The sequence below is a fragment of the Syzygium oleosum genome, unplaced genomic scaffold (assembly GCF_021117445.2).
Source record: "Syzygium oleosum isolate NSW1041296 unplaced genomic scaffold, Sole_v2.1 Sole_v2.50, whole genome shotgun sequence".
NCBI classification, from domain to species: Eukaryota; Viridiplantae; Streptophyta; class Magnoliopsida; order Myrtales; family Myrtaceae; genus Syzygium; species Syzygium oleosum.
The window spans coordinates 646,453-658,977 of record NW_026607534.1 but is presented as its reverse complement, the minus strand read 5'-3'; the positions used below and the strand labels follow the sequence as shown (position 1 = coordinate 658,977).

Below are 12,525 nucleotides of genomic sequence, written 5' to 3'. Positions count from 1 at the left end.
GCGTGCGTGGGTGGAAATTATCTCAAGTTGAATAAATTCAAGCTCCTTACACATGCCAATTGTAAAGTACTTTTGAAACTGCAAACTCAACCTAAATGGCATGCAAACCTACCAGTGCATTCACTTAGCTAATGTGAATCATCCGCTTCATATCCAAGATTTTCCATTAGTGAAAGATGAAAATCCATTTGAATAGCAAACTTATGATTGTTTTGTAGTCAAATGGTTAATATGCTCTGTGAAATACCCCACTAACATCATGAACCAGGTAAGATGCAGTTTAAAGCTCGGGTGGATGGCCCAAACGCGGAATTATTTGCACTTGGTGGCAATAATTCTTTTCTGCTTAATTTACACACAAGTTTGGTCCTTAACCACTAAGTCAACCAAACTCTAGTAGTTTTAGTATGGTACTGGCTGATTTTTCTGCTGATTCGCAATAAACCAATCAAACTCCAGTGGTTTTATTACGGTACTGACTAATTCTTCTACTGTTTTCTATTGTTGATTCTCAATTCACAAATGAAGGGCATTGTATGAGAAATTCTGGAAAATTGATATGTATTGTGCAGATAATAACACATAAATATGTTATATATGGAGAGAAAACATGTAGTGGTATCTTTCATTGAGAAGCCTGTCAGCTTTTGTTAGTGTCTAGTGCCCTTAATCATTAATTATGAGATTTCTTAGTTGCATAAAAAATAGTTTTGACAACTTTCAATTCTCACTTGTTTGTCTACCTAAAAAAGTTTAGGTACTTCATAAATCTTACGGCAGCTGCGGTTCTGCAAAGTCTCAAATTATTTTCAATTCTCTCCTGATTTGACGACTAACTATGTTGTTTGATTGAATAAGGGCAATCCTTGGGCAGATAGTTTCTTTATCGATTCCTATTGGGGGTGTGCAGTTGGACACGCTATAGTCATGAATGACTAGAAAATTATCGTTCAGTTTTTGAATTCTGAAGCTTTTTGTCTTCCCTTTTCTTTTTGTATATACAGAGAAATATATCTATGGAAGATTGTTCATCTAACAAAAAAATTGCTTAGAGAGAATCATTAGGAGTGATGACAAGCTCTCGACAATGTGCTGAAAAAATTATGCAAGAACTGTCTAGAGACCCCTTATAGTTTGGGTTATTTGTAATGTAAATTGACTCCTTCCATCAATAATTAGGTTCCGATCCATCAACTGACTCCACGTAATTTAGTTATCATGTAAGACTGTATTTTATATCTTTGAGATGCTTGTTAATTGACTCCTCATACTTGGAAACCTTTCTAGTTCTTTTTAAAAAAGTACATGGAGATTTCTTTACCTTGAAAAAAAGAATAAAAAAAAGAAGAAACTGAAATTAACGGTGTGCAGGCTTTTGTAGGTAACAACAATAACTGAAATTAAAAGTTAGACAAATAGTAAGTGGTAAATTTTGTATTCTTTCAAATTATGCTGTAGTAGAGACTAGTCTTCATAATTTTATAAGACATGAGAAACCTGTTACTTTTCTTTCCCAACCTTGAGTAACGTCCTGGCAAAGTTTGTAGTCTTCTGGCATCATCCTTGTTTGGAGGTGCTAGATGGTTTGTCTCTTTAATGTTAAGTTTGTCAGATTTCTTTTTAGTGCCACTAGGGCATGTACCTTCTACTTATTCATATTTTGTGGGGGCAGAGGAAGACCGTGAGTTAGTGCTGCTTGCGAAACACTAAACTAGGAAGTCATTTTTTCTTCTTAGTGAGATGTTATCATCAAATTATACTAACGTAGTGGTGAGTCTCACACCAAAAGATCATACCATTTTCTCAATTATGTTAGCTTATTGTATTTCTAAACTGATATGATTTGCTTTAGTGCTGCCATGTCAAATAAAAACAAAAGATCATATTTTTTCTTGGTTTTATGAGTCTTCTTCAGTAATAATTATGGCACTGCTTGTAGAGAGAACTTCAACAAGAATTGGAGCAGATTGAATCAGGAGTACGATCTTCAAGGCGCGAATTTCCATCCTCCGCTCAGTCCAGGTATCACTTTGGTGCTTCACATGTGAACCTTAAAGAGGATTCTCATTTTCTATCCAGCTGTTGAAGATTCTAAATACCAGTCCTTGATCAAATTTAAAGGTAGTATAATATTGCAAGTTTTTTCGCTTGCTGCTTGTACACATATTCATTCAATCAGATGGGACTATGGATATTTATTTTAATTACTCAGATTTATAACAACAAACAACAACCACCAGTCCTTATCTCACTTAAGTGGAGTCAGTTCAATGGATCCTCTTAGGCCACCGAGCACTATCCGTTTTGCGAGCTTTGCAGTATGTTTGGCAAAATGAGAGCATAGTTAGAGTTGTCATTTTGTGTTTATCATAGCCCTTCTTTCGGGCCAAGTGTTTATTTAAGCATTTACTGGTCATGTTTGGTAACTCCGTTTTCTCTTTCTTGATCCCTTTCCTAAGATGCCTTTCAATTCTTTCATCCCCTAAATTGCTGTTCTTGAAATGATATCTGCCTTTTGATAGTTTTGTGATTTAAGTATTCCCCTTGATGAAATCTGCAGTCGCTCGCGGGATAGATATCGTGAGAGGGATAATGGAAGGCCGGTTAATGAAGGAAGCACTAGAGCGGGTGGTGGGAGTTTGCAGCCTGAAAATGCTGGCAGTAGCTCATCCATGGGAACAATGCAGACGGTTGTGTTGTCCGGATCTCGTCCATTTGCTGGGCAGCCACCCACAATTTTGCAGTCACGTGACCGAGCAGATGACACTGGCAGTAGTTATGAAGAAAATTTCGATGGAAGCAAGGACTCGGGTGACACGGGTAGCATTGGGGATGGGGAGTTGGTGTCGGCATTTGACGGGCAACCTGGTTTATATGGATCTGCCCAAAGGCATGGCTCCAGGGGGAGTAAATCGAGGCAGACGGTGGAAAGAAGAGAACGCGATGGCAAACGCGAAGGAAAATGGGAAAGAAAACATTGATTATTTCTATTCTGGTTTTTCTTTATTAGGGTAGCATAGTGAAAGCTTTGGGTTATGTGTCATAGATAAAATATGTTCCCTGTGGGGAAATATGTTCACTCTGTGTGTGTGTGTGTGTGTGTGTGTGGGTTGGGGGGTGAGGGGGTGGGGGGAGGGGGGGAGGGGGCGCGGGTCGGGGTCGGTGGACAGACCAGGTTTGCAAGAAGAAACATCTTTATCGAAGGCTTTTTCTAGAGCAGTGAAAGGTTAAGTCAGTTCCCATTTGTAACCTCTCCGGACCGGGGTTGATCTTTAGGCCTCCTGAGAGGTAAATTTGTGGTCTTGACTTGATTCATTCTCTTATTTATTATGATCGATCCATTTGAAAACTCTCTTGGTTGGTAATCTTAAAAGCAAAACGGGGTTTACATTTATGTTTAGCTAGTGAGTCGACAATGCATCTCCTTTGTAGTTCAGACTTGCTTGAGGCTCCCATTGCGTACTGTTGCATTCTACTATAATGCTTCCAACTTTTGCAAGTAAATTATCGTCGCTTGACTGGTGAAGGAAGTTGCTCCCTTCACCAGTTGTCCTCGATATGAAAAGCAATGTAATTTCGTCCTTAGAATAAGGAGAAAGGTCCCCATGGATCAATATAGTAGAGTGAAGGCCGACAAATTGTAACGTTCGAGATATGGCAAATTGTGATCTGACATCTATGAACATACGCCAAGTTATTTGCCAAAAACAGTAAGAATAGGAGAGATTTCCATTTGAGATTTTCAATATGGAATAATAGTGGAAGTCATCTAACTAGAGTCGAAACTAAGTTGGATCTAACTGAAAAGTGCAATTAACCTTCCTACTTATCTAATTTCGGATCATTGATTGTCGTAATTTGAGCTGATCAAGTAACTCGCTCTGTGTATCATGAAATAGACCTAGATCCTCCGAAAAAACCCATCATGAAAAGGTGGTATACGCCGCGTCACTCTTGGATAATGGAATTGGAGAAGGTGCCGCAAGTGTTGTTCCAGTACATTGCATCTTAGCCTATCACTACCGATTCCAGGACGAAGTACAAACCACTGTCTTTCTTCCGTCTCATCACCATACGAGCATCCCTTCTTTCATTACTTACACCTTAGAGAATTGATACCCAATTCCATCAAGACTAGTCATAGCTATAAGGTTTAATGTCAGTTTTTGCGCATGTCTCACCTCGCTCATTGTCCTTACTATACCATCATGCATCTTGATTTGAATTGTTCCTACATCCATTACTTTACAAGCAAGCAGCATTTGTGGACACCTAATTCTTTACTAAGGTTTGAACAAATTTTGATCAAAAATAAACTTTGTTTAAATTAAGAGCGAAGAGTACAATTGGGCTCTCTCTACAAGAGCTATCCAACAACACTCAATTTGCCCAAATCGGATGGCCGAATCACAGCAAATGCAATTTTTAATTGTGATCGCTCAATCTTAAGGGTGTCAGGAAGATTGTGAATATTTTATGTCAAGTGATGAATTCACATAGATCTAGCCACAAGCTTTCCGCCGCCATCAGAACTGTGTCAATTAGAGTTTTAAGAAGGACAACACCACAATTTATCACATTTGTCATATGTTCAGTCCGGTTCTCTAAAATATGCGATCTTGATGCTATTTTTGAAATCAAACCCCATTTTCGAAATGTCTGTTGCGAGCTTTCAATGTGTAGAAATTGATATAAAACAAAAGAGGAGAGCAAAAAAACCTTTAAGGGTTTTCCACTCCTCACACTTTTATATTAATTAAATAACACTTAATGACCATAATAACTTTCTCACACTTTAAAACTCCCTCTCAAGCTGGAGCATAGATATCAAGCATGCCCAACTTGTTACAAATATACTCAATCCTACTACTCCCTAAAGACTTGTTGAAAATATCAAGTAGCTTTTCACTGATCCTAACATGACTAGTAGAAATAACTCCAGCCTGAAGCTTCTCACAAACAAAGTGACAATCAATTTCAATATGCTTGGTATATTCATGAAATGCTCGATTTGAAGCATCATTGGTGTATCTAGTGGTTTAACTCGCTAGCATTACCTCAACGCTTGTCATCAATCTTGGCCAACTCCATTTACTATGGTTTAACCCTACATACCCGTCTTTGTAAGCAAATCCAAAACATACTTGCGTTGTGAGATATGAATAACTTTGTTTGTCTGTGCCACTTTGATACCCAAAAAATATCTAAGTCGTCCCAAACCCTTTGTTTGAAATTGCTCTCACAAATACAGTTTCAACTCATCAATCCTATAGAATAATCTCTAGTTATGACAATATCATCCACATAAACTACAAGAAATATCCGACCAGCTCCAAAAACACAGTAAAGCATAGAATGATCTCCACAATATCTAAATAGTCCAAAATGGAGCACCACCTCAGTAAACCTCCTAAACCAGGCTTTGAGAGACTTTTTCAAATCATATATAGATTTCTTCAAATGACAAACATGACCAGACTCCCCTTGAGCAACAAACCCAGGTGGTTGCTCCATATACATCTCTTCATGTAAATCACCATGAAGAAAGGCATTTTCAACATCAAGCTGAAAAAGAGGCCAACAAGCAAAAGCAGCTAAAGAAAGTAAAAGGCGAATAGAGGTCATCTTTGCCACTGTAGAGAAAGTATCGCCATAATCGACCCCATAAACCTGCCGTTGATACCTCAATTTTGGCGATCTATTTAGTTATCTATTAGATAGAAAATCAGGGATCGAAATCGATCCCTAAACAAAAAATTAGTTAAATTGCATATAGATATTATGAGTGTTTTAATTTGGCCCACATAAATTGCACTATCACTTAACGGACTGAAAGAGGGATGGCTTTGATATTTTGAATTCAAGACTGAGCCCATGCGAGCCCGGCTTCTCTATATAGTTCGGTTACTCCTGTTTTTTATTCATGACTTGCTCGATAAATGCAAGGGCGGTCCATATGTGTGGAGAAGGAAAGAAAATCCATGTGATTTTCCATTATTCAATAATATAAAAAGAATATTTCGCATCCACCAAGAACACTCATTTTGCCAAATATTTGGGCATTCACACGTGCACACTTGGCAAGTTAGAGAAGCCGAAAGAAGCAGGAGGAGATCCTGTGCTATATTCAATAGGAAATCGGCCTAAAGGGTTGAATGGAAAAGACTCCTATTGAAAATAAATAAAAAATTCTTGGGAAGAAAACTGAGAAACGGAAAGTTGGTGTACTGGAAGATTGAAGAGAATCAAGTAGGAGCGAGCATCGGTCTAGGGTTGACCTTGGACCGACCCTGTACCGGCCCAACCCTACCGGTCCTAGTCCAGTTCCCAGTGAGATTGGGTTGGTCCTTGGTCCTCGGACCCCGAGACCCTACATTGTAGGGGTTGGTCCTTGATCCTAGGAGTTTAGGATTGGTCCAACCCGGACCAACCCTATTATATATAATTATATATAATGCATTATTTATTATATACTTTTGTCTACTCTAAACTCTAGCGCCTTCTCCTCTGTTCTCTTTTTTCTTATGCAGTTCAGTTTGCCGTGTAAATTAGAAACTAGAAAGGAACTCAGCTCTAATTCGACCAAAAAAAAACATACTTTGTTAAGTATTAATATGTATGTTGTTTGTGTTTTCAAGTGTTCGGAAGTTGATGCGATCATTTAAGAATGAACAAGATATGAAGTTGTATAATTCATGGTTTGTATTATGTATTTTGAACTTATGGTTTAATTGTCTTTCAAGTGTTCATTTTCATGATTTGTTGCGTTTATCAAGTGTGAAATTTATGTTATTACCTTATCTTATATTTATATTTGATATATACTAGTGTTCATAGTTTAGTTGCTCAATATTGTATTGTTGATGAATATGCAATTTGAAATAGCATGTTTATCCTTTCAAAGAATACAAAAAATGAAACAAAAAAATAATTGGTTGGTCCCGAGTTGACCCTTGAACCTGACTGACCCTATGAGTCCGGTTCGATCCTCGACCCCAAGCTCAACAGGGTCGGTCGTCGGTCCCAAAAATTGGGGATCAACATTGTGCGGGTTAGTCTTTTGGTTAGGTGCTGGACCGGCCCAACTCGGACCATCTTACCCCTAGAATCAAGGGGATCATTCACTATATAAGGGGTTGAAGTTCTCTTTGAGGGGGAGGCCGCACAAGCAAGAAATACACTGCCACAATGTGAGAGAGAAAAATAGACGAGTTGTGCATCCATTAGAGAGAAATTGTGAGAGTTCGGGACCTAATTCCTAAAAAAAATACCAATTTTATTTTGAGTGACAATTTTGACACGAACTTTTGTTATCTCATAAAAAATTATCAACTTTCGATTAAAATTCCAAATCTGGCTTAAACAATTTGAAAATTTTAAATTATGGGGGCCGAATTTGAAATTAAAGTAAAATTTTGTATTTTTTATTGGGAAAAAGAAAAGATCGGATCAGAAAACTGATGCTTATTTTCGGAATTAGCATAATTCGGCCACCGTACATTTAAGAAGGGAGTTTTTCTGCCTTCTGCCTGGCGGTTTTTCTGACACATTCAGATTAGAGACAAAAGGAGAAGAATCTCTCTCTTTCGGCCACAACTGAACGGTTTTCATGAAAAAGCAAGAGAAAGGAAAGACAAAACAGGAGGCTTCGTCTTCTTCCTTGGGCATGTGCTTCCTGGGCCACTACTTGTGCTGCTGCCAAGCTTTTCCTGGCGCTTGATCCGTCGCTGCAGTTTCTTACGGACACCGCTGCTCAGATCCGGAGCTTCGCCGCCCAGACGATTTCCGGTGAGCCTTGCGCCTTCTCAACGCTGTACTTCACCTTTGCTCACTTGCAGGTTCAGCATCGAACCACCTGTGGCGTCAAGCGAGCCCAAGGGAGTGTGGTGAATTCCAGCAACTTCAGCTTCTCTTTGGACGCTTTACTCGAATTTTATTGTAGGTTTTCTGGTGCTTGGCGAGAGAACTAGTCCCCAGTAAACTCTCCAATAACGGCACCATTCCTTGCAAGCTCCAAGCGAACGTCCAGCAAGCCGTTTCCAGCGCCACTGCTGCTTCGCCGTCCCTGTTCCGGCGTCGAGCTTCTGTTCCGATCCTCCGCAATGATGACGACCCTCTGCTGGCTGCTTGCTGCACCGATCAGCGGTGGTGCTGTTGTCCCAGAGCTCGTGACGACGCTGCCCCCTGCGTGCGATTGCTCCTGCCCAGCGAAGCGTTTCGTCCAACGAAGTCCAGACGTTCTCGATCGAGATTCACATCCGCTCCCGCTCGGACTAGCGAGCTTCTGGCGCACATCACAGTTCTTCGGGTGATCTCAGTCATTTCCGGCGGCTGTCTCGTTGTCTCTAGCAACATCGCCATGCCAGAATAGTCCTTGCCGAGTTCCTTGTTGGCTTCCCAGTATTCCCATCGATCCAGCCGTCTTCAGTGAGACACTCCGGCGGGCATTAAGATTTCCTGGTGATGGCACTTTCCCTTCAAAGACCAGATCAATCCCATTGCAATACCAACATCGCAGCATCTTCAATTTATCCGTGGCCTTGACGTGTCAAGTCGAGCTCTTTGCCTTCAACGTCTCCACTGTGGCAACATGAGTCCCCGTTTCTTTGCTCAGTGGAACTAACGAAGTCAACGAGTCATTGTGTCCACTTTGGCCTCTTCACAGGTTTCTTTTGGCGAAACAATCGAGCCTTCCACCACGCCAACCACGACCGTGAGCGACCCCACCGTCGCTGCTTTAGCCGTGAGTCCCCCGAGCCAGCCGAGCCGAGAGTTCTCAGTTGAGCACCACCGTTGGCCACGTCTGCAAAGAGCCCAGCCGAGTCCACCGTTCAACGCTGCCATCCGCCAAGCCTCATCCGCAAGGCATGATCCAGTTCGATTCCGATAAGATTACACGTATTCAAATTAGGTAATAATTCTATCTGATTGATTTGAATCATTCAATTGTTATTTATGGATAGATTATATTATCTAATTGGTCTGATTGAGATTTAGGCATTATCCAATTAGGGTGTTAAAGATAGTGGTTGATTTAATTGTTAATTTGATCAATAAAGATATCGGATTATTTTTTTAAATTATTTCAATTTAATATTGGATAATTGTTGTGACTAAAGATTGCGATAATCTGTAATTTAATCCACTAGACGGTAGGTTATTTTTTAGATTATCGTAATCTTTAATTTGAAATCTTTGTGGATTGTGCGTGGATCTGGTAAGTCTTTATTTTTAATTTAAATAAGTGTTATGTTTTGAAAATACAAAAAAGATCAAATTGCATGATAGATAGGATAGTTTCCTAACTATATTAGAATTGCATGTTTAGAATTTATATAGTTAGACTTATCTTCTAGATTAGACTGCATGTTAGGCTAATATCAATTTAATTAAGATAAGTTTTCGGATTAAAATAGGATTTAATCCAAATTATCTCCTAGTTTGTATAGGATAACTTTTCAAGTTGGGTAGTTAATTTTCATTAATAACTTATCTCAAATTTCATGAAAAATACCAAAAATATCATGCGCATGTCATCATGTCACGTCATCATGCCTGTCACGTCATTGCTCGCGTGTTATTTAGGGACTATATGTATAGGGTAATTTAATCTAGAATTGCATGTCATCTTAGAATAGTTGTATGTCAATTTTTGCCTGTCCTTAAAAATTGCATGTTAGGTCATTTAAATAAAAACTGCGTGTCATGTTAGAATACGCATGCTTTGTACATCATTGCATTAAAGTAAGTGCATTTACATGGATTGCATATAGATTAGTCCTTATTTAAATAAGAGAAAACCCTAAAAAGATTTGATTGGAATTGCGTGCAATTAGGCCGAATATATGTTTTTCTAGTAAACGTCGCGATGCTTACATTGCTTTGAGGTAAGTAATTTCCCATTTTCCTTGTTACCGCTTTGGATTATTAGGAGTTACATTAATGGTTGTGCACCCGCATGATCACCCCATATGTTAGTAGATAAGTTGAAATCAATCCAAGCTGCCTGTCAAACATTTTTTTGAAATAAAAGAGAAAAGGTACCGAAAGGGTATTAGAGTAATCTAGCGTAACCAAGTCCCCAAATCCACAATCTCTGGTTTGTAGAAGTAAAGTAATTCTCCCGATACTTTTCTTGGGTTTCTAATTAACCCACCAAAAAATAAATTTGTGGTTACTCCAAAAAAGAAATGATTTACATGTTAAAAATTTGAACTTAAGTTGCAAATTGCTATGGGATTGGGAGAGCCCAAGCTTGGGTAAACTTAGTAATCCATTAGCCAATCCCTAGGTGGTGCACTGTTCGGGGAGGTCGCGACACCTGTGCAGAACCTTTAGCAACCAATCTGACCTTGAGGCGAGCAAGAGAACCATCAGGATTAACCTTGACAGTAAGCACCATACAGGTAGAGGAACAAGATCCCAAATCTAGTTTTGATCTAGTGCCAACAGTTCCTCCTCCATAGCTGTCCTCCAACCTAGACTAGATAATTGCTTCAGCAACATTTTTAGGAATTAGATGTGTATAAATGCTGACCAGACTAGCCCGGAAAGAGGCAAATATACCAAAATAGGAGACAAACTGTGCAATAGGATCTGGGTACAATTATGAACTCCTTTGCGATATGCAATAGGGATATCAAGGTCCGTATGTAACAGGCTTACCTCAGACTCAGAGGATGAAGAAGATGAAGTAGGCGGAGGTACATGTGCAGGGGGCTCCACGTGCTGAGAAGGACGTCTACTATATACATGATGGAATGGTAAAGGAACTGGTGGAGAATCCAAAGTGGATTTTACAATAACATATGTAAAGGAATCATCATCTACCATAGGAGGCTCCATTGGTTCATCATAATAAACAGTAGACTCAAAGAAGGAAACATCTATAGTGGTAAAATACTTATGCAAAGAAGGATGGTAACAATTGTAACCCTTCTAAGTACGAGATACCCCACAAAAATGCATTTAAGAGACCGAGGGTCTAGTTTGAAAATCCCTAGACAATGGTCACAAATTTAGCAGACACAACCAAATATATGAGGTGGTAAATGAAACAAGGATTCAGAAGGAAAAAGAAAAGAGTGTGGAGTTGCACCCTTAAGAACAGAGGACGGCATGCGGTTGATAAGTTAACATGCAGTCATAATAGCATTAGCCCAAAAGGATTTGTCTACCTTTATTTTCAAACATTAATAATCGAGCAACTTCTAACAAGTGGCGGTTCTTCCTTTCAATAACACCATCTTGTTGTGGTATATCCGAATAGGAAGATTGATGACCTATTGGACCATAAATTCAGTAAAAGGATTAGAAAGATATTCTTTGGCATTATCACTTCGAAGAATACGAATGGGAATTGAAAATTGAGTATGTACTTCGTTAACAAATGCACAAAACACAAAAAATAACTCGGAACAACTTTTCATTAGATATAGCCAAGTGGCGCTTGAATAATCATCTATAAAAGTAATGAACTACTTGAAACCCAACTTAGAAAAAGTAGGACACGGACCCCATACATCAAAATGAACTAACACAAACGGTTCGGAAACTTGTTTATTGACTCTTGGATGATAAATAATACAGTGCAATTTCACTCGACTCACACTCAAAACTAGATAAAGAATGAAACCGGGGATTAACTTCTTTAAACTTTCCAAGGAGGGGTGGCCCAAACGACAATGGATCTGATTTGGGGAAGCCGCAAAACAAGCAACACTAGTAGTCTCATCAAACAAGTATAGCCCCCCTAACACTTGTCCTTTACCAATCATCTTTGTCGTCTTCAAGCCTGAAAAACACACAAATCAGGATAGAAAGTTACAGAACAATTATATGTTTTGGTAAGATGATTGACAGACATAAGGTTAAACTGAAAGCTTGGGAGATATATGACTGAAGATAAAGATATGAAAGATGTAAGGAGAACTGTGCCTATCCTCTTTACTATGGATAGAGAATCGTCAAATAATGTGACACTGGAAATAGACTCGTGAAAGTCAAAAAAGAAACCTGAAACTCTAGTCATATGGTCAGTAGCACCTGAATCAATGACCTAGGGGCGAGATGTAAAAGAAAGACACGTTGCATTACCTATCATGGCAAAAGCCGTTGTGGAGGAGGATTGTGAAACCAGCTATGAAATCTAGAAATGATCTTACCTAGCAAATTATCACCTTTCCTCCTTCATATGACTGCGAAGAGGTACCAGACTCTACTGCAATGGCTACATTAGGTGCAGTCTATTGAGGGGGCCTTCCATGAAGCTTATAACAGAACCTCTGAATGTGTCCAAGTAAACCGTAGTAATGACAAGTCCAGACAAATTTGGTATTACTCCCTGTGTCACTAGAATTGTTACTAGATGAGGGTGATTGGCCTCTACCAAAACCATGGCCACCACTACGACCTCGACCACCATTATGATTTCCTTGGGCTGCCAAGGCTGAGTTGTCATGTAGAAAATATTGGTGTTTGTTTGTAAAACAAGTAAATGAGGTATTTTCCCTGTCTCACATAGGA

At 39.2% G+C, this 12,525-nt stretch overlaps 1 protein-coding gene across 7 annotated transcripts in view; it reads left to right on the top strand.

The window, feature by feature from the left end:
- Positions 1-3,095, top strand: part of LOC115692375 (uncharacterized) — a 29,377-nt gene extending 26,282 nt beyond the window's left edge. For all 7 annotated transcript variants that reach the window (XM_056307158.1, XM_056307157.1, XM_056307160.1 and 4 more), the window contains 2 exons: positions 1,940-2,022; positions 2,561-3,095. In XM_056307158.1, the coding sequence (XP_056163133.1) occupies positions 1,940-2,022; positions 2,561-2,981 (504 nt within the window). In that variant the 3' untranslated portion in view covers positions 2,982-3,095. The remainder of the gene's footprint in view (positions 1-1,939; positions 2,023-2,560) is intronic.
- The last annotated feature ends 9,430 nt before the right edge of the window (positions 3,096-12,525 follow it).